Here is a 22,850-nt window from a genome sequence, read left to right on the forward strand (position 1 = left end):
GATTAGGGGTGCGCATCGGTCGGTTCGGTTCGGTTTTAGGTGTTATTGGTTCGGTTTATCGGTTTTCGGTTTGTAAATACTTCAAACCGATAACCAAACCAATAACATATTTCTTATCGGTTTTTGGTTAATCGGTTTATGGTACTTAACGGTTCGGTTTTCGGTTTAACCAATAAGAAAATACTCATATATATTATATACACGATAAGAAAATTTTCAAATAAAGCATATGATTTTTACAGCATTTGGCATGAAAGTAATAATCATAAAAGTAACAATCATTTTTCTAGACACATTTCAAAGGAAAAAGTGTGAAAGTAACAATCGTTTAACCATTAACACTAAGACTAGTAAATTTAGTATAGTCTTATTGGGTTATCGGTTTAACCATTAACAAAAAATTATAAAAACCGGAAACCGAACCAATAACCCAATAAAATTTTTTGCAAAACCGTTTAAAAACCGTTAGCCCAATAACCCAATATCAATAAAACCAATAGTGTTTTTTTCGGTTCGGTTTATTGGTTAAATCGGTTTTTTGCACACCCCTAATTTCAAGGCAATTCCCTAAACTTGGGTGACCATTTAGGGAATTGACTCTAAATTTAGATAGAAATATTGTATAGTGTGGAGATATTTATTACACATATACAGTGTGTTAGAATATTTTATAATGTATAGAGGTCTTAAATTAAATAGATATATTTATTCATGAGAGAACATAATTATTATGAAAAGTCATATTCATGAAAAAATATAGTAACTATTATGAAAAATCATATTTATTCATGAGAGAACATGATTATTATGAAAAGTCATATTCATGAAAAAATATAGTAAAAACTCTCTTGAAATAACATAAGAATAAATATCTAGGTATATACAAGGGTTTTGTTATATCTTTATGAGAGAACATGATTATTATGAAAAGTTATCTTTAAGTTCTATAAATATAAAAACTCTCTTGAAATAACATAAGAATAAATATCTAGGTATATACAAGGGTTTTGTTATATCTTGAAAGGAATTGCTTGTATTTTTCCCTAACATGTATACCGACAATATCTCTTTAAGAAAAGTAATTCTTCAGTCTTCACGCCTCAAAGCCATTTTTTTCTTCAATTTATACTTCATATTATTTATTTTTTAACACAATGTATTCATTATTACTATTATGCACGCAAATATAAATATATAATAAGCTTTGCTACATGATATTTCATACACGGAAGAATGTATTTCACTTTTTATTATCATCAAACAGTATGTATATTTGTTAATTTTAAAATCAAAATGCTGCTACATTTTATAATTAAGCATAATCTCTTCAGTTTTCAAAATATGAGCACAAATAATAATTTTTACCTTTATTATTTATTTCAAAATAATATAATAATAATAAATTTGTGTTATAACTATTGCATAACTAGTAGTGGTACTACTTAATGAGAAAATGACATAAATAATCCCTTAACTATAGGTCTAAAATGGCCCCTTAATTATACACTTAACAAATTTAGTCTTTTAACTATTCAAAAACTTATTAATTTTGACCTCTTAACTATACATTTAATAATTTTAATCTCTTAACTATAAACTTACCAATTTTAGTCTTTTAAGTATTCAAAAACTTATTAGATTTGGTCTTTGTCCACTTTTTAAAAAACAAATAGCTTAGGTTTATATTTATGGAATCCATGCCTCGAGAAATTAAATCCTTTAGCAATTTTTTCTGTTGTTTCTCTCTCTCCGCTATTTTTTTTTCAAATTAAACTTATGCGAAGAACCTTAACCTCAACAATTTAAAATAAAATTCACGAGGAAAGAAAATATAAATCATAATTTTATTCAACAGAGGATAAAATGAAGCATATTATTATTACTGAGGACTTGAATATGCTAAACTTTATTATAAAAAGAAAAAAATTATTACTCGTTAAATCCAAAGTTTGTACTCCAACGACTTCATTGAACGGAATTTGTTTAATTTTTCAAAAATGAAAATTTATAAAATGGTAGATTTGCAAATTTTTTTAAATAGATCAATTTTATTATTCTATTCATTTTATTTTACGTAACGAAATTTGAGTAAATTAAATAAAATTCGCAGTGATTAGCATATTCAAGTGTGAATTTAAGTCATTAACAAAAATTGTATGCTTAATTTTATTCTCCATTGAATAAAATTAAGACTTATATCTTCTTTTTTTCATTAATTTTATTTTGAATCGTTGACATTATTGTTCTTTTCATAAGAGTTGTTTGAAGAAAAAAGGACTGGGATAGAGAAACAACTTAATTAAAAAATAGGTTAAAGATTTTATTTCTCGAAGATTTTCATTAATATAAACCTAAACTATTTGTATTAAAAAATGGACAAAGACCAAACCTGATAAGTTTTTGAATACTTAAAAAACTAATATCGGTAAGTTTATAGTTAAGAGACTAAAACCGATAAGTGTATAGTTAAGGGACCAAAGCTGATAAATTTTTGAATACTTAAAGAACTAATTCCATTAAGTATATAATTAAGAGGCCGTTTTAGACCTACTCCTATAGTTAAGGGACTATCTATGTCATTTTCTCCTACTTAATAAACCAAATTGTGGTAGTTGTACGAGATAGTGGTAGGCTCCATTCCATGGGATCATCACTAATTGACCCGGAAAGCCCAAAATATCAGAAGCCTAAAAGCTATGAACGGTTAAGATTAATCAGATTAAACACACGTGTACGGTTAAAGAAGCGGTATAATCTGATAGTGCAGGCCCATTCACAATTCTATGGTCTCTGCAGAGAGCCGATCGTCTGCTCCTCACTCACCATAACAACTACTCTGCCCGTCCCCCCAAAAAAGAGAGTAAAATATCTACTTCAAAACAGAAAATCGCCGCCGATGATGCCGCCGGGAAGTTTACCTGGCCGTTCCTAGTTTCTTCTCCATCTAAAAAGGTACGATCGTCTCTTTTCCATTTCGCAATTACACTCTAGGGCTTGTTGATTTTTGAGATGTTGATGATTTTTCCATTCTATGTTTGCTGAATTTGAACTTAGGTAATTGTTTTATGAGCATTTGTGGCTGTCAGATTCGTTGAAGTAAGAGCTGAAGATGGTGAGCGTTTCTAGTGTTCATTAGGAGCTCCATACTCGATACTCTGTTTGATTTTGTTGTTCTGAGTTATGCTATTTTATGGGAATTTCTAGTGATATTCAATTACGTTGAAAGAAATAGCTGTTATTGAATTGGACCTTTCTTTTGTCTTTAAGCTTCCATTTGGCAGCTCGACGGATATTTAGATGTGAAACTTATAATTTGCAAAACTATACACTCTGTGACTTTCGTGGTACTTTACTCAAACAAAATTATACACTCTGTGACAAAAATGAATGGTGGTTTCGTGGTGCAAGGGTTAACAGTCCTGATTTTCAGTATAAATTCATATCAATTTCTTAATTCTTACAAAAAGATTGTCCTTATCTTTTTTGGCAACACTTCAATTCAAAATTTTCACATTTCATACCACAAGATTAAAGGGCATTTTGGTACATTCTACGTATCTTTAGTTTAATATCACTAGATTCAAAAGTTTTATTTACTTTCTTAAACTCCATGTCAAGTTAACTAGTCAAACAAATTGAAACGGAGGGAGTAAAGCTTACATATTTACAAAGAAGATAGTACTCTAAGGAAAATGTTTTGACTTTCGATATAAGATTGTCATCCTTTTTGAGATAGGAGTATTAATTTTCTTTGATATTTCAGATGTCCAATCAGTGGATCGATCCAATTTCTTTCTCAATGAGTGGGATTAGCATACTCAATCCAAATTCTGTCTCAATGAGTGTGATTTGCTTACCCAATCCAAATTCTGCCTCAATGATCTGGATTAGTTTACCCTGAAGATAATGCGTTTTTGGTTTTGCATTATTCTTGTACTCAGTGGTGAAATGTGTAGTTTGCCATTTTCTGCACAGCTCTAGTCCATTTCTTAAAGCTCAAATGTTAGTAGGGATCAGTAACAATCCCTGTCTCAATTCAGGAAAAACAAAAGAATGAAAAAAAAATGTGATCTTGGTGAAATGTTCCATCTGATGTGTCCATGCTTGGTATGTGCATCAAATGTTGGTATTGCTAAGAGATTCTTGCAGACCATCATGCTATTCCCCACCCCCCACCCCTGCTGCACTCATTTAATTTCATTTTTCAGCTGCTTCATTGTAATACGCAAACCCTGCCCATCATTCCTGTTTCTGGTCAGAGATTTATACTGTGATGAATCGACTTTGTCTAGTTCATTCATATCAGATCTTTTCCAGTCTTTCCATGACAAGGACTTTTGGATACCAAAATGTGGTGGACATCTATCTGATGGAGAAGCTGTTTTTGATAGCTCATCAAGAATCGACGTGAAACGTGCTCACCAATTGTTCTCCAGTACTGCTGAGGCAGAGTTATTTCCTAATAAGAAACAAGCTGTCCACACTTCACTAGGCAAATCAACTTCGGAAATTGCAGTGACAAATTCTACATGTTGGGAGACTACTTCTGATCTTCCGTCAGGGGCAAATCAATTCATTGATAGATTATTTCGAGTTGATACCACCAGGCCGGTCAACTTGACCGAGAGAAGCACAGGGAACTCCACAATAAGGAAAAAAGTGATCGACGACCAAATTGGAGATGATCCATTAGTTGGTTTGTCAATGTCTTACACTATTGAAGAACAACAGATATGCATAAGCGACAGTAGAATCAGAAATCTTAATGTTAATCAGGTGGAGGATTCAGAAAATGCTTTTCATTCACCGATTGAAAACAACATTAATATGTCTATCAGTCAGGTACATAATAGGGCAAGTGAAACATCCTTTCTATCCATGGGTCAGGCATATGGGAAGGAAGATGAAAGTCAAACCTACAATCCTGGAGATATAAGTAGATCCATCAGATCCAATGTTGAGAAAAGTCACAGCACTACACCAATTGCTGACTCATATACCAGAGGGGATTCCGACACAATATTTGGATTTGAATTGGTGTCTGATATTGATGCTCTGGCAAGGCCAATTAGCGGTTATGATTATTTACATTATCAATCGTCAGTGGACACATCAGAACCACATTGTGACAAGCAGCTGGATGGATCAAATGCTAAAGCAGTTGATATCTCCTCTCAGACATCAAAACCTAGGACTGATTCCTTGCCAAAAACCAAATCGGAGTCTAAACCTGCACATAAAGGTGCTCCTAATAGCTTTCCTTCGAATGTTAGAAGTTTGTTAGCAACAGGAATTCTTGACGGCGTACCTGTAAAATACGTCTTGTCCCGGCAGGTACTTTTTATTCTATTTAAATTTCATAAATTTTGCTGTCAGCACCTTACCTGCTATCTTCCTGTGTGTTATAAGGAGCTTCGTGGTATTATAAAAGGTTCTGGATACCTATGTGGTTGTCAACCATGTAACTATTCAAAGGCAAGTTATTCACTTTGCTTTTTCGTTCGTTTTATAATTATATATTTTTCCTGTGTGGTAACTTTGCAATTGTATACACATTTGAAGGTGCTTAACGCCTATGAGTTTGAGCGTCATGCTGGTTGCAAGACAAAGCACCCTAACAATCACATATACTTTGAGAATGGGAAAACCATCTACCAGATAACCCAGGAGCTAAGGAGCACGCCACAAAGTTTGTTGTTCGAAGCAATTCAAACCGTGACTGGTTCCCCCATCAATCAAAAAGCTTTCCAGATTTGGAAAGGTAATTATATCCCCAATTAGTCCTTATTGGATCTCTCTCTCTCCCTCTTTAATCTACAGTTTGATACATATGATTCATATTGAACTAATTCTCATGATCAGAATCATTTCAAGCTGCAACTCGAGAGCTCCAGCGAATATATGGGAAGGAAGAATTGAACCTGTAAGTTCAATGTTGGTGGATCAATGATAATATTAAGAATATTCTCTGCCTTTGTAAAATAGAAACAAACAACTTATTTTAGTCAGCCAATGTGATGTAAAATATGTGCATATACTTCGGCAATTGTAATTTGACAGTGCAAACGTTTATGAACAAATAATTTCCATATCAAATGCGATTGCAATTGCATCTACAGAATTTGAAGTTCTCTTCAGCCCCATTTTGAGCTAAGGGTCTGTCAGAAACAGTCTGACTAGGCCTATGTATGCTCTTCCTCCCCAAACCTCCCCAAACCACACTTTGTGAGATTACATTGGGTAATGTTGTTGTGTTGTCTTCAGCCCCATTTTACTAGGTGAGTGTTTCTTTATATGATTTCCTGTTTCCATTATATAATTCTCATTCTTAAAACAAGAGACAGCTTTTGACACCATGGACACATATTCAGTCTTGATTGTTGGTTGAGAGAATCCACACTTTAGGATGGTATTGATTTTGACGTATTCTGCCAAAAGTTGAAAAAGATGATAAGCTTAATTGTACATCATTGGTGCATTGCTTATTAATACGACAAGAAAACAAAGGAAAAAACAAATAGAGGTATCCTCATCCTCCAATATGTATGAGAAAATTGTGAATAATAAGTGTGAGACAATGCGTTGTCCTAATTAACAACACCTCATGCCAACTAAAGTAAGACATGGCTTTTCACTCTTCATGGAAAACCAGTAAGTATTACTATTTGTCTAAAGTGGTGAATTGACTACTCGAGTAGACATTATGATCTAACATTTTAACTCGAGGGATTTGTATTAATTAATTGGTCATTAGGAAACAGATATTGATTTGTTTTTAATATGAAAAGCAAAAAGTTGGAAAGGTGGAAGCATATGCTTAGAAGATCCTCTCTCCACCAAGTAGCAATTCACTTTTTTAAAAATGTTGAATAAAAAATTAGGCTCTAACTAATTTCCTTCCCTGTTCTTTAAAATCCTCCCCTCCTCCCACTCTTTCTCCTTCATTTTTTCCTCCTTTCCCAGTTCCCACAACAATGGAAAATCAAAAAGATGATGATGGTGATGGTGATGATGATGATGATGATGGTTCTTCGTGATGACGCATGATCAAGTGTCTTTTCTTGGGCAACTACTAAACCCTTTGGCAATGCATATTATTATGCAGTTATAAGATATATAGGTACCAGTTATATATCAAGATTCTGAAACATACTTGTTTTTCTCTGCTTTACAATTTTGGTGTATCCAAATTTAGCTGCAATTTATGGGAATGTAATGTAATTCAACAGTACTATTCATGACTGAGAAGTTTTCAATTGTTTCGATCTTGATGTAGCTTTTAAGTATACTTTTAACTTCTCAACAATATATCCATCTACCTTATTTGATGTATATACTATATACTATGGTGGTATGGAGTGGAGTAGCTAGATCGATTTGTATTGCTGAAGACTATGTTTGCATTCATCACAGAAATTAAATTGCAGGAGCCCCATTTTCACATTAATTTGTCCAAAACTATCAAGTGTTTTGATATCTCATCGGGATCTCTAACCATAGACCTGTACTATTGCAAAGATTATATTCCCTTAGATCCCACTAAACAAACTAAAATTTCATTGTCAATTAGTTGTTCGACAGTGTGATCACAAATTAAAACTGAAATTTCTTTCACATAATTACGTTTGAAATTATAAGGGTGTCTCTCTATCCAAAAAGAAAAAAAAGATTCCGATGCAATTTGAACCCAAGGAAGGTATTGATTATACCGATCTCAAAGAAAAGTCCTCAAAAAAGGTTTATGGGGCATTTTGGACCTGACTGCATTGCTCAAGTGTATAACTGTAATGTATGTATACACTATATAATTGGTTGTTATACAATACAGTATTGTAGATATACCAAATATATACACTTCCAATACACCTTAAATATAGACAAACATTAATCATTTGATAGCTGAGAGCGTAAATTTTCTCATGGCAACAGTATCATCTGCTACTTCTCTATTCAAAATTCGTTATCCTGAGCAATTCCATATTGGGCTCCTTCCATTTTTCCCTTTTGGAATTAATCAAATAATCATTCATTATATATATATATATATATATATATATATGCAAATAATATTTTCAATCGACTATTTATGTAACAATTCCATTTAATTTTTGCAAAATCCGCCAAAATTTCATGAAGTTTAGAGAACCGCCAACGTCAAAGGCGCGAGAACTGTAAATTTCCCAAATTCTCCTTACTCTCTTTACTGTATTGCAATAAACAATAAAAAGGCGCAAAAGTTGAAAGTGAGCATCACCACACATTTATCCTCACATAAGGACATAATATCCAACGCTCCATATCATGCCAGCTCATCTATCCGCGCGCCTCCCCGACTAACCAATAAGATTTCACCTCTGCCTCTATATATAGATTGCACAACAAACCCGGATAAAATTATCAACTCACCCTTAAACAGCCGCTTTCAATTTCTCCTTTCATAGTTTCTCTTTCAATTCCAATGGCACCAAAGGCAGAGAAGAAGCCAGCAGAAAAGAAGCCGGCGGAGGAGAAAAAGTCCACCGTCGCCGAGAAAGCTCCGGCGGAGAAGAAGCCAAAGGCCGGGAAGAAGCTACCAAAGGACGCCGCTTCCGGCGAGAAGAAGAAGAAGAAGGCCAAGAAGAGCGTTGAGACCTACAAGATCTACATCTTTAAGGTGCTAAAACAGGTGCATCCTGATATCGGGATTTCCAGCAAGGCTATGGGGATCATGAACAGCTTCATCAATGACATTTTTGAGAAGCTGGCTCAGGAATCTTCTAGATTGGCCCGTTACAACAAGAAGCCAACTATTACTTCTCGGGAGATCCAGACTGCTGTGAGACTTGTGCTTCCTGGTGAATTGGCTAAGCATGCTGTTTCTGAGGGAACCAAGGCTGTTACCAAGTTTACTAGCTCTTGAAGTTCTGATGAGTTAGAATAGTTCTTGGGTCCATCCTGATATTTGAGTTTCTATGGTTGTTTAGAATTAGGGTTTATTTGTATTAGATACTATTTTACCATTTTCTTTCGTTTTTTTGTTGGTGAACTTTTGGATCATCTCGATCCATTATGTGTAGTTCAGATTTGAAATACAATCCTTTAATGGTTTTGTCTCAATTTACTGTATTGCAAATTTTTATGCTTTTGTCAAATCTTGCACATTAATTCACCCAAAAAATTCTGAAAGTTGAATTGAACTGGCAGCTTTTATGTTCCAATGGCATTTGTCAAAGATTGATACATTTAGTCAAAGTCGAAAAACTCTTAAATCTCGTCTAATTTCTAATACTAGAAATTTGCCCTTTTTTCTTCAAGAAGATGATATATAGTCCTTTTCATTAATATTTTAATTTACCGTTTTTGATTCCTCTTTCATTTTCAACAAGAATCAGTTGATAATAACTCCTTTTTTCCCGTTCTCTTAAATCTGTTCCATCTTTCATTTTCAACAAAGAGTCCATTTATCGTAACTCCTTTTTCCACGTTCTATTAAACCTCTTCATAACTCACAACTTGCACAACCTATCTCTGCTTCAATTTTGTTCTTTCAACAGGAAATTTTCAGCTATGGGGAATTCCTTTCTCCTCGAGTTCAATGTGTCTGATCGTTTCTACCTGTGTCGTTTCTGCCAAAACCACCTTGCTCTTTGCAAAGATTTCAGTCTCAACTACTCGGTAATCTTTTCCCTTTTTCGCCCATTTCTAAGTAATTGTCATTCTTGAGTCAAATTCATTTAGCTTGCAAGCTGAATAATCTTCGCCTTTTGTTGAAAAAGGACGGCTTCCATTGTTAGATAAGTTTTGAATCTTAAATGCATTTTATCAAAGTACCGCCAACATTCTTTTCTTTCTTCGTCATTCATTTTGAAATACAATCCTTTAATGGTTCTGTCTAAATTTACTATATTGCAAATTTTTATGCTTTTGGGTTTGTTTGATAGGGTGGAAAAATGTTTTCTAATTTTTCCATGTTTGGTTAACTTAAAATGTTTGGAAAATGTTTTCCAAATCAACTTATTTTTCTTAAATTTATGGAAAATGACTTCCTTATCAAATTGAGGAAAACATTTTTCAATATTCTACTTCATCTTAGGTAATTTATTTTTTTAACCCTATCCATATGTTGTACCCGACCCTCCCCATTCAAAAAAAATTAAAATTTTTAAGTTTTCTTATTTTTTAAATTTCAAATATTAGGGTTGAGATATGATTTTTCAAGCCCATTTAAAATTAGGTCTTATAAGTCCTGCTCATATAAACCCTTGGCCCTTGAGGCTTGATCAGGGCCGGGCAAGGTCGACCCATGGGTCAAAACTTTTTATTGAAGAGTAACTTACAATAATTTCTCACTAATAGTCACGCTATGTTGTAATATTATGATTCTTACCAAATTTTGGTACAATACATGTATCTCGAAATATATGAACTCAAAATTAGGTTAATATGTTCTAGATACACTCTATCCAAGTAGATTCACATGTATCTAGGATACACAAACAAATCTCGCGCCCTCGCCTCCCTCCCATCTTGCTTGTCACTCTCTTATCCGCTTGGACATATGATATGCGAGATATACGCTAATTACACTAGATTTTTCGCTTGTGTTATTGAAACAACACTATTGTTTGTCATATTTAATTTGAAAATCTTCTCATTTTCTTGATGGTATAAAATTATAAGAAAAGAAAAAAAAAGGCTAGCCCACCCCCAGCCTTCGACCCTTCTAGGGTTGCGTTGAGTTGAGCATTTTCAGGGCCTTCCAAATGAAGGACCGATCCGCCCTAGCCCTTCAAATTCCTTGGCCCGCGAGGCATGAGCCGGGTGGGGCTGGGCCGGCCCTTTTTACAGCACTGCTACCACCAAACCAGCCCCCTCCCTAAAAAAAATAATTAAATATTATTTTTGAAAATGTTTCAAATTTTAAGATTTTTTTACCTCACCCAACCCCTACCAATCCTACTCCCTACCCGACCAAAAAAAGTTGCTTCTGAAAAATATTTTTAAAAACACTTTTTATGCCACTCCCCCCTCCAACCCCCAAGGCCACCTCCTCCCCTGCCACCCCGTCATATCTTTTTTTAGAAAAAAATAATTTTAGAAAATGTTTCAAATTTTAAGATTTTTTTACCTCACCCAACCCCTACCAATCCTACTCCCTACCCGACCAAAAAAAGTTGCTTTTGAAAAATATTTTTAAAAACACTTTTTTATGCCACTCCCCCCTCCAACCCCCAAGGCCACCTCCTCCCCTGCCACCCCGTCATATCTTTTTTTTAGAAAAAAATAATTTTAGAAAATGTTTCAAATTTAATTTGTTTTTCATTTTTTACGCCATTCCCTTACCCCCTACCTCCCCACCGCACCACCCCGTCAAATTTTTTAAAGAAAAAATTATTTTTGAAAAATATTTCAAACTTAATTTTTTTTTTCATTTTTACGCTACCCCCACCCAGGCCATCTCCGTCAAAAAAATATTTTTTCATTCACCAACCAAACACTAAGAAATATTTTCCAGAAAATATTTTCTACTTACCAATCAAACATGAAAAAATAAGTTAGAAATCCATTTGTTTTCCAAAAAACATTTTCCTACCAAACACACCCTTTATGTCAAATCTTGCACATTAATTCACCCAAAAAATTCTTCTGAATTCAAAGAGAAGTTGAATTGAACTGGCAGCTTTTATGTTCCAAATAACTATACCTTTGAATTACTGGGAAAGAGTGATACATATAGTCAAAGTCGAAAAACTCTTAATCTCGTCTAATTTCTAATACTATAAATTTCCTGTATTTTATCAAGAAGATGCTATATATAGTTCTCTTTTCATCAGTTGATAATAACTCCTCTTTTCCCGTTCTCTCAAACCTGTTCATCTTTCATTTTCAACAAAGTCCATATATCGTAACTCCTTTTTCCAAATTCTATTAAACCTCTTCATAACTCACAACTTGCATCACCCATCTCTGCTTCAATTTTGTTCTTTCAACAGGAAGTTTTCAGTTATGGGGAATTCCTTTCTCCTCGAGTTCAATGTGTCTGATCGTTTCTACCTCTGCCGTTTCTGCCAAAACCACCTTGCTCTTTGCAAAGATTTCAGTCTCAACTACTCGGTAATCTTTTCCCCTTTCCTTTTTCTCCTATTTCTAAGTAATTGTCATTCTTGAGTCAAATTCATTTAGCTTGCAAGGGGAATAATCTTCGTCTTTTATTGAAAAATGATGGCTTCCATTGTTAGACAAGTTTTGAATCTTAAATGCATTTTGTAATGCCTACTATTTATTGAGTTTGTAGCAATTAGCAGTTAGGGAAGTACAATCTAGTAATGACTACTATATTTACAGATGAAAACTTTTACAAGTTCTCTATACTTGCTGAGTAGACTCCACAAGTAACTGGTACAATGATGACAGTTTCCATTTCAATTATCTCACTATGCCGTGTTTTTCAGCCTGTGACAGGGGTGACTGGAGGTGTAGTTGATGAAGTGTAAGTTTTTTTGGTACTAATATCTTGGGAAAGTTTAATGGAAGTTGTCTACACAGGTCGAACTAAACTGCAAGATGAAATATGCAGGGTGAATGTGCATGTAAACGAAGCAGAGAAGCTAAGGCAACTTGGTCCTCACAAAGTCGCAGATGTCTACTGTAACAAATGCAAGAATCTACTGGGATGGAAATTTGTATGACACAAAAATCCCAAAACCTCAAATTTGTAAAATTTCATGAACGAGCAAAATTATCTGACATGATCCCTTTTTTCAACCCCTGTCAGATCGAAGTATATGAAGAGGATCCAGTTGCAAGAAAAGACATCGTTATGTTGCAAATGTGAGATTAATATGCTACAAACTCATGATTTCATATTGCATAAAATTGTTAATCTCACTTTTTCTTTTATCCTTTCACAGGGGGAAGCTGCAGGAAAGGTATGGAAATCAAATAGAAGAAGCAGTTGAACCTAGAGCAAATGCAACAACGGGAGTGCCAGTAGTTAAGGAAATATAAACCTATGGTAGAAGATTCTAGCAAGGAGATCTCTTGAAGAAATCAATTAACTTGTACAAGAGAAACTTTGAATGCCCTTTACTTTGTAATTTTACCATATTTTTCATAAGCTTTTCACGTTTCTTTTATTGCTATATGTACCCTGATATGGCACTGCAACATCCCACACCTGAACAAGAAAAAACGATTTATACACTAGTTTATTTTTGCCAAAAGGGATCTATACACTACTGACACAATTCTGGGAATAATATTGTTATCGTTATCATGCTTCACGATTGTAGCCTCTGAATAAGGGCTCTTGTGCTGTTTAGCATCAGTTATTGTGCAGATTTGAAGTTGCAACTCCGATTCTATGGAATCTAAAGTACACTCATAAACACCATAACCAGAATAACCCATTATAGTCTATCCAACTTGACTTTATATCCTTATATTTATCCCGGTTCTTTGGTACTGAACCACTATGTTTTATTTTCCGGAACCTGGTGAAGCTCCAAAACTGTAACTGTACCACTCAGTAATCAAGGACCAACCTGGCTCTTAAGCATATTTTCTTGGGTTCTCAGCCTTAGTCAAGTAGATTAACAGAAAGGCGTTGTATTGGGAAGTTTGGAATTGCCTGTAGTCAAGCTATTCTGCATCTCAGACTAAGAATGAGATATCTTCATTAGCATTACTGGTGCTAGCAATTGCTCAACAAAGAGTGGGTGAAACTTGCAGAACTTAAATATCAATATTTCAGGCAGAGGAGGGCAGAATTCCCATGTTTCCTATACTGTCTCCTCTTTATATGTAAAGACGAAGATTGTAAACATGTCAATTCTCTCAAACTCATGAGTCAAGACTATAAATCAAAGCTTACCTCCTGGAAATTCCTTAATTGAAGATCAATGTCTTCTTCAGATTTCATTTCTACCTAATAGTACACAAGATTGGAGTTTTATCTGCTAAAAGGAAGTGAAGATATAGCTAGCAGCTTTTCATTTGCCTAAGTGCTATCTCTACGCATAGATTAGTCAACTCACATTATTAAATGCACTAGGATTTCAAACTGAGTACAAAAATTTCAACCGCAACAGGATTAAATGCACAGAAGGAATAACGTTAAACTTCTAATGCTAACAACAAACAATTTCAAACATTTTCATTGCAACAGCAAATAAAAGCCAAAATACTCAGGATTCCAGGTTTATGAACGGTTTTTTGATTCATGATAACTTGCACCAAAAGATTATTTTAGAAAGCACAATGTGAGGACAGAACTCTACAAAGTGCTGAATGCAAAGACATACAATTCTGCAGATCCAATGTCATCAAGGTTTAAGGGATGCCCCTACTTTTCCAAGGTCCTCAAGTGCCTTTGAGATTTGCTCCTCGGTCAATCCCTCCAGTCTGATGCCCCTTTCAACTCCCAGGTCTATAAGCATTTAAAAGTAAAATCCATGAATAGAAGGTCAAACCACAGGAACAGGGTAAAGATCACTTAAAACAACTTGACTACACCAGATTTGAAATAAACTTTGGCTTTAAAGAAAACCGAAAATTATACTTCATAAAATTTGTCCATAGAAGAACGTAACAAACATTTGCAATGGTGTCAAATAACTTGGAAACATCCCAAAGTGGAAAGGATATATTAAATTAGAACGGATTGAGTATTATTATGAGAAAACGAGATATTCTACATGCCTAAAAGACCTAACCACGGTAAGGTCCATTTGAAGAATAAAAAAAGTATCACGTTAATGAGATGGTGGTCTCATTATAAGACTTGAACAATCCTCCTCCCCTTGAACTAGAATTTGGGGTGTGAGTTAGGTCAAAATCTAATTTTACAGGTCCATTCATTATACTCAAATCTTAATCACTCTCACTACATCCGTTACATCATCATAGAATATTTCTTTAGAGTCACATATCACTCCTTCGTGCTTATTTGTTTTGATGTGAACTTCATTATGCAATTTATGAATAAGATTTCTATCAATCCCTTACCTGATCAAATGTTAATAGATTATTTACCAAAAGTCTACATATAAGTTTCAATTAAGCTGGAACATAAGAAAAATGAAAATGTAACAGAAACAATGAAAATGCTAGCAGTCAAAGGCAAAAGAACGATTTTTTTTTTGTGTGAATTGCCTAATCAGAATTTCAATATACAAAGCTGATTAAAATTCTGTAGAGCTATAAGAAAACCGAAATAATTACCATATCTCGCCCAGAGCTGAGGCTCGATTGAACTGGCCTCACGAATCAAAATAGGTAATTTGGGGTTTTGGGTCTTGAGATCTCTGTAGTTCTTCTCAATGAACGCCCTACATAAAGATGAAACAAATAACTCGGGATTAACTTATCACTCTATCAATCAATCAACTACATCTCAATTGGAGCTCATTTCATTGCAGTACTGATAAAAATTGTGAAAATACCTAGTGGCGGCACTTTCAGATGACGATGGAGAGAAGAGGATGCGAAGCTCCTTCAGGTTCCGAGAGAGATTTGATCTCCACGCCATTGTTGCACAAATTCACCTTCAACTATTCCCTAGGCTTTACAAATATAAATAAACCAAAAACATCATGAGGTGTGATTTATGCTTTAACAGTTGTACTCAAAAATTACATTGACGAATTTAACCTTATACTAAGTGTGGACCAGTTTTTCTGAATCTGGACTTCCCAGGGATAACCAGTCCATTGGGCCTAGAGTGAACTATTATGGAAAAATTACAGAAATCCCATCTTTTAGTTTACTTATTACCATTATCCCTTATAAGTTTTACAAATCTTCAAAAAATTTCATTTTCGCATATCAAATTAGTGTATTCCGCGCATCAAATTAGTGTATCATGTATAAAATGTACATCAGATTAGTGTATCATGTATAAATGCAATGTATCTTACTTAATGATTAATGTATCTCGCGCATCATATTAATGTATCAGCGCTTATATTATTGTATCCGTTTGAGGAATTTCTATCATTATAAACTTTTAAGGGATATATTGTAACTTTGCCTTAAAAGTATGTGATTTCTGTAATTTGCCCTATTATTTATTACAAATAGATATATCTTGTGTGATTCACATATATTTGAGATACAGAACAAATTTTGCTCACCTCTTTTTCTATTTTAGTGAATTTGATAGTAAAAATATACGTATCTAGATGTATCTTCCTCAATATATGACATGAAAACTCTTAACTAGTGGTAATATATATATATATATATATATAGAGAGAGAGAGAGAGAGAGAGAAATATATATAATAATAGTGTATATATATGGTGGTAGAGTATGTTTAATTATGTAGTGTCGCCTTTAATTTATTTTTTTTGTAGCCTTTTATAACAATAAAATGGCCATTTGACACTTTTGCCTTATAAAATTTGGTCCGTCTTCGTCTTCTTCTTCTTGTTGCATTTTCTTCTATTTTCATTTTTAATTTTTTGACATACTGCAAACGTTAATATTTTTTCGTGACTTGTATATCAAAAAACTTAAAATATTGAGAGAATTTCATATCTAAAATTTGAGACTGCTTAGATGTAATGTTGAGTTGATCAAGATAAAATAGTCAATGAATACTTAATGTATAGTCAATGTATACTTCATATATAGTTAAGTTATATTCAACCTTTTGATTGTATCATAATGTATATTCATTGTATAGCTTATGTATATGTAAGCTATATTGTATTGTTAGTGTATATTTTCTATGACTTTTGACGAACTATAGCGTATAGTCAGTGTATCCTTATTCCTTCCTATTACTTTTGGCTATTTTTTATATGAATAAAACATGATTATATTAATTGTAAGCTAATTACTTTATTGAACTGTCACCATTTTACATACCCGAGCGAAGATCTCGGTGACATATAGGGATGATAATGGTGTGGGGTGAATGCGGGGTGGGGTAGGTTTAAGGCTAATACGGGGCGGGGCGGGTTTAAGGCTAATACGGGGCGAGGCGGGTTTAAGATTTTGCGGTGCGGGAGGGATGCAAGGCTGGTTGAAGTGAGTTTTTTTTTAAAACTTATGAAGTGGCAGAGCGGGTTGCATGCATATGTGATTTTATGCGGGTTCAATAAAAAATTATACAATTTCATACCTGTTTACCAATTGACTTTAAAATATATTTTTTTAAGTCATTATCTATTAAATTAATATAACTTGATGAAACATGAATTTATTTGATTGAATTTTATTTTTAGTATCAAACTTAACTAGAAAAAGAAAATATTTAAAAAAATTATGCGGGAGGGGGTGGGAGAATTGAAAATGAAAAATATTGTTATGTGGGAAAGATTAAAAATTATGCGGGTTAGGCACAACCCGCCCCTCCCCCGCCCCTGCCCATTGTCATCCCTATATTTACGACCCTCTAATATGTTTTAACGTTGAGAAATTACGTTTTAAGATTCAAAAATTGATTTTTTAGTATAAAAGTACTTCTTCTCAGTCCTCTTTGTTCTCTCTTTTGTCACTCTCTTGCATAAGATACATTTTTATTATTTACATCGAGCATTTAAATATAAGTGTGACCATAATCATAAACTACACATGCGAGACGCACGTACGCTAAAACTAGTATTTATGTCATTCCAATCTATTTTAACTTTTCAAAATTCAAGAACTGTTTTTTCCAATATAAAAGTACCTCTTCTCAGCTAGTCTTTTTTCATTTATTTTCAGCAGTTATCTTTGATCTTTTTTCTCCATTTTATTCTTTGTTCTGTACAGGTTCTTGATTGACAAAGTTGATACAATGGTGGTAATTACTTACACAAAGGATCATTTTCGCGAAGAGGATTTAATCTGTTGTAATTTTTGCATCTGTTTTTTCTTTCATTTTTGAATGTTCTGAGTTATTCTTGCACATCTATTATCAATTTCATTTCTTTATGGTTTTTATACAATGAGAATGGTGTTCATGATGTTTACTGTTAGCCATAAATTTTGCAACCAAATTGAACTACAATTCTTATAATATTACAAGTGGAGTATTATAATTACGTAATTACTACACTTATGTTTATTAATTACACCGAGGAATTATTATGTTTAAATATAAGTTTGATCATAATGTAGAATACACGTGCGAAGTGTACGTCGCTAGAACTAGTATTTTTATGAAAATTTTAAATAGTAACTACAATTCCTATAATATTAAAAATTATCATAATTACATAATTATTGCACTTACGTGTATTATTTACATCGAGCTACGTTTGAATATATACGTAAACTGCACGTGCCGTACACAAACTAAAAAAATTATAATTTTTTAAATTAGTGAACTACAGTTCCTGTAATATTACAAATTATCTAACTTATGTGATTATTACACTTACGTTTATTATTTAGATCGAGCAATTATTACGTTTAAATATAAGATTGACATACTCGTAGACTACACGTCGAGGGAGTACGTACGTTAAAACTAGTATTTTTGTAATCTTTTTTCAATTAGTGAACTACAATTTCTATGATATTACAAATTATCATAATTACGTAATTACTACACTTACGTTTATTACTTCAATTGATTAATTATTACATTTAAATATAGGTTTGACCATAGTCGTAAACGACACGAGGTGCACGTACGTTAAAACTAGTATTTTTGTAATCTTTTTTCAATTAGTGAACTACAATTTCTATGATATTACAAATTATCATAATTACGTAATTACTACACTTACGTTTATTACTTCAATTGATTAATTATTACATTTAAATATAGGTTTGACCATAGTCGTAAACGACACGAGGTGCACGTACGTTAAAACTAGTATTTTTTATTAAAAAAATTATTAGTGAAATCTTCAAGAAAATTACATAATTAAATTGCAACTCTATCTTTCACGTGTGAAGTGAATAAAAGAAGAAAAGAAACATTAACTATATTAATGTCCATCTAATATGTTTTAACGTAAAAAATTACTTTCCAAGATTCAATAACTGATTTTCATTGCAAAAATACCTCTTCTCATTCCTCTTTGTTCTACTCTACTCTCTTTCATAAGGTACATTGTTTATTATTACATTGAGAATTTAAATATAAGTCTGACCACAATCATAGACTACACGTGCGAGACACACGTACGCTAAAACTGGTATTTTTATAATTTTGTTTACTAGTGACCTAAAATTCCTATAATATTACAAATTATCATTATTACGTAATTACTACACTTATGTTTATTATTTACATTGAGAAATTATTACGTTAAATATAAGTTTGACCAATAAAGTAGACACACGTGCGAAATGTACGTACGCTATAACAAGTATTTTAATAAGAAAAAAAATATCAGTCAAATCTTCATAAGAGTCACATAGTCAAACTACAACTCTATCTGTTACAAGTGAAGTGAATAAAAGAAAAAAAGAAACATTAATTATATTTATGTCATTCCAATCTAAAAGAATGACAAATTCAATATAGAAGAACTTTTCTCAACTAGCTTTTTTCATTTATTCTCAGTAGTGAATAATCTTTGATCTAGCAATTATTATGTTGAAATATCAGTTTTTCCATAACTGTACACTAAATGTGTGAGGCACACATACACAAAACTAGTAATTTTATATAAAGAAAAATTGTTAGCGAAACCTTCATAAGAATCAAATAATTAAGGGAAAAAGGACAAATATACCTCCGAACTATCATAAATGGTACGTACATACCCTCCGTTATACTTTGAGATTGTCTATACCCTTACCGTCAATCTTTTAGGCTGTGTATACCCTTAAAACTAACTAACGGACACATGACTTCATCTCAACAATTTACCCGAATTTATTTATTTATTTACCCAAAAATCCACCCATCTTTCTTAATTTACCCACCCATGACCCAAATTACAACACCATGGCATTTAAAATTAAAATAAAAAGCAAAGAACCCTCCTCCATTAAAACATAACCCAAAACCTTTTAAATCAAACAAAATACAAAATTGTTCTTCAATGCATCTTCATTTGCAACTCTTTTTCAAATCTCATTAAAACAAAGACGCAGTAGCATGTGCTTTCGTTGAAAAATAAGAGATCAATTTTAATTTGTTGTTGAATGGGGTTGGAAATACTATCACCATTGATAGACAAAACTTCAAGTTTAAAAGTGGGTCTTCAATAGAATAAAAAAATTCGAATTTAAATTGATTTGTTGTTGTTGAAAGGGATTGGAAATACTATCACCATTGATGGACAAAACTTCAAGAAAAGTGGGTTTGCAATCAAATAAGAAAATTTGAACTTAAATTGATTAGTTGTTGTTGAAACGGGGTAAATATACTATTACCATTGATGGATAAAACTTCAAGCTTTAAATTGGATTTGCAATTGAATCAAAAAATTTGAGCTCAAATTGATTTGTTATGGTTAAAAGGGTTCAAAAATATTCTTGAAATAGATTTTGATGAATTGAACCAAGTGCACCATATTTTTGTGATTGTTGTTGGAAAGCTTTTGATTTTAATTTTGCACAAGGTTAAAAATATTCTTACAATCTATTTGTGTTGTTGAAAGGGGTTGATTCATTGTTGTTGTTTGAAACTTTACAGAGGATGCATTGGGTTTATTCTAGATGAAGATTTGGTTATTTGGTTGTGGGTCGGGTGGATCTTTTAATTTTAGGTAAATAAATAAATAAAATTGAATAAATGGTTGAGATGAAGCCACGTGTCCGTCCGTTAATTTTAAGGGTATACACAATCCAGAAGTGTAACGGTAAGGGTATATACAACCTTAAAGTATAACGGAGGGTATTAACATACCATTTGTAATAGTTTGGGGGGTATATTTGTCCTTTTTCTCAATAATTAAATAGCAACTCTTTTTTTCATAAGTGAAGTGAATAAAAGAAGAAAAGAAACATTAATTATATTTATGTCCATCTAATCTGTTTTAATGGTAATGAATTACTTTTCAAGATTCAAGAATCGATTTTTTAGTATAAAAGTACCTCTTCTCCGTCTCTTTGTTCTACTCTGCTCTCTTTTATCACTTTCTTGTATAAGGTACAATATTTATTATTACATCGAACATTTAAACATAAGTGTGACCATAACCGTAGACTACACGTGCAAGGTGCACGTGCACTAAAATTTATATTTTTATAAATCTTTTTTTTACTTGTGACCAACAATTCCCATAATATTGCAAGTTATCATATTTACGTAATTACTACACTTACGTTTATTACTTAGATTGAACAATTATTACGTTTAAATATAAGTTTAATCAATATCGTAGACTACACGTGCGAGGTGCACATATGCTACAACAAGTAAAATACTAAGAAATTATTAGTCAAATTTTCATAAGAGTCACATAATTAAACTGCAACTCTATCAGTCATAAGTGAAGTGAATAAAAGAAGAAAAGAAACATTAATTATATTTATGTCATTCTAATCTAAAAGAATGACAAATTAATATAAAAGAACTCTTCTCAGCTAATCTTTTTTTATTTATTCTCAATAGTGAATAATCTTTGATCCACCAATTATTATTATTAAATATCAGTTGACCATAACCGTATACTATATGTGCAAAAACGTATATAATTATTTTTTAATGAAACCTTCACAAGAGTCACATAATTAAATTGCAACTTTATTTGTCATAAGTGAAGTGAATAAAAGAAGAAAAGAAACATTAACTATATTTATGTCCATATTAGTTTTAACGGTAAGGAATTATTTTTCAAGAAGTATAAAAGTGCCTCTTCTAGGTCCTCTTTGTTGTACTACTGTCTTTTCTCACTCTCTTGTATAAGGTACATTGTTTATTATTAAATCGAGCATTTAAATATAAGTGTGATCATAATCATAGACTACACACGCGAGGCGCACATACGCTAAAACTAGTATTTTTATATTTAAAAAATTACTAGTGACCACAATTCCTATAATATTACAAATTATTATAATTACGCAATTACTACACTTAGGTTTATTATTTACAATGAGCAATTATTACGTTTAAATATAAGTTTGACCAATATCGTAGACTACATGTGCGAGGCACACGTACTCTATAACAAGTATTTTAATTAAAAAAATTATTAGTCAAATCTTCATAAGACTCACATTATTAAATTGCAACTGAAGTGGATAAAAGAAGAAAAGAAACATTAATTATATTTATGTCATTCCAATCTAAAAGAATGACAAATTCAATATAAAAAAACTCTTCTCAGCTAGTCTTTTTTCATTTATTCCCGTCAGTGAATAATATTTGATCAACCAATTATTATGTTTAAATATCAGTTCGACCATGTAGACTATATGTGTGAGGCACACATACGCCAAAACTAGTATTTTCATATATAAAAAATGTTAGTGAAACCTTCACAAGAGTCACATAATTAAATTGCAACTCTATATGCCATAAGTGAAGTGAAATAAAGAAGAAAAAAAAAACATTAACTATATTTATATCCATCTAATCTGTTTTAACAGTAAGGAATCACTATTCAAGATTCAAGAACTGATTTTTCAGTATAAAAGTACCTTTTCTCCGTCCTATTTGTTCTACACCACTCTCTTTTCTCACTCTCTTGTATAAGGTACAATGTTTATTATTACATTGAGCATTTAAATATAAGTGTAACACCCCGTATTCGAAACAGACCAAAAATGCAGATTTTGAGAAGTGGCAGGTGCAACCCACGGTTGCCATCCACGGACTGTAGGTCAGACCATGGTCCGTGCTGGTGGTCCGTGGTTCACCACTGCAACCCCTCCCAGCCATGCTCAGAAAAATCGGCTAAGTCCCGACTCACGGACAGACCCACGGTCCGTAGATCAGACCACGGTCCGTGGTCTGTGTCCGTGGATCGAGA

At 32.7% G+C, this 22,850-nt stretch overlaps 4 protein-coding genes across 4 annotated transcripts; 3 read left to right on the forward strand and 1 right to left on the reverse strand.

The window, feature by feature from the left end:
- Positions 1-2,783: 2,783 nt before the first annotated feature.
- LOC102583417 (uncharacterized) lies at positions 2,784-6,118 on the forward strand. The gene is made up of 6 exons (XM_015310208.1): positions 2,784-2,952; positions 3,055-3,112; positions 4,318-5,334; positions 5,410-5,475; positions 5,563-5,761; positions 5,863-6,118. The coding sequence occupies exons 2-6, from the start codon at positions 3,110-3,112 to the stop codon at positions 5,925-5,927; spliced, it is 1,350 nt and encodes a 449-aa protein (XP_015165694.1). The 5' UTR covers positions 2,784-2,952; positions 3,055-3,109; the 3' UTR covers positions 5,928-6,118.
- A 2,299-nt stretch (positions 6,119-8,417) lies between these two features.
- On the forward strand, positions 8,418-9,096 carry LOC102589130 (probable histone H2B.1-like). Its single transcript, NM_001288692.1, is given in 1 exon segment — positions 8,418-9,096. A coding segment is annotated over 1 exon segment (441 nt). The 5' UTR covers positions 8,418-8,458; the 3' UTR covers positions 8,900-9,096.
- Positions 9,097-12,468: 3,372 nt separating this feature from the next.
- On the forward strand, positions 12,469-13,296 carry LOC107061262 (putative yippee-like protein Os10g0369500). The gene is made up of 3 exons (XM_015310195.1): positions 12,469-12,662; positions 12,755-12,810; positions 12,891-13,296. Exons 1-3 carry the CDS (start codon positions 12,507-12,509, stop codon positions 12,985-12,987), a joined length of 309 nt encoding a protein of 102 aa, XP_015165681.1. The 5' UTR covers positions 12,469-12,506; the 3' UTR covers positions 12,988-13,296.
- Positions 13,297-14,089: 793 nt separating this feature from the next.
- LOC102589455 (NADH dehydrogenase [ubiquinone] 1 alpha subcomplex subunit 2-like) lies at positions 14,090-15,549 on the reverse strand. Its single transcript, XM_006350690.2, has 3 exons — positions 15,423-15,549; positions 15,202-15,308; positions 14,090-14,407 (listed from the first exon to the last, which is right to left on the reverse strand). Exons 1-3 carry the CDS (start codon positions 15,506-15,508, stop codon positions 14,304-14,306), a joined length of 297 nt encoding a protein of 98 aa, XP_006350752.1. The 5' UTR covers positions 15,509-15,549; the 3' UTR covers positions 14,090-14,303.
- Positions 15,550-22,850: the final 7,301 nt, after the last annotated feature.

The sequence above is a fragment of the Solanum tuberosum genome, unplaced genomic scaffold (assembly GCF_000226075.1).
Source record: "Solanum tuberosum cultivar DM 1-3 516 R44 unplaced genomic scaffold, SolTub_3.0 scf00128, whole genome shotgun sequence".
Lineage (NCBI taxonomy): Eukaryota > Viridiplantae > Streptophyta > Magnoliopsida > Solanales > Solanaceae > Solanum > Solanum tuberosum.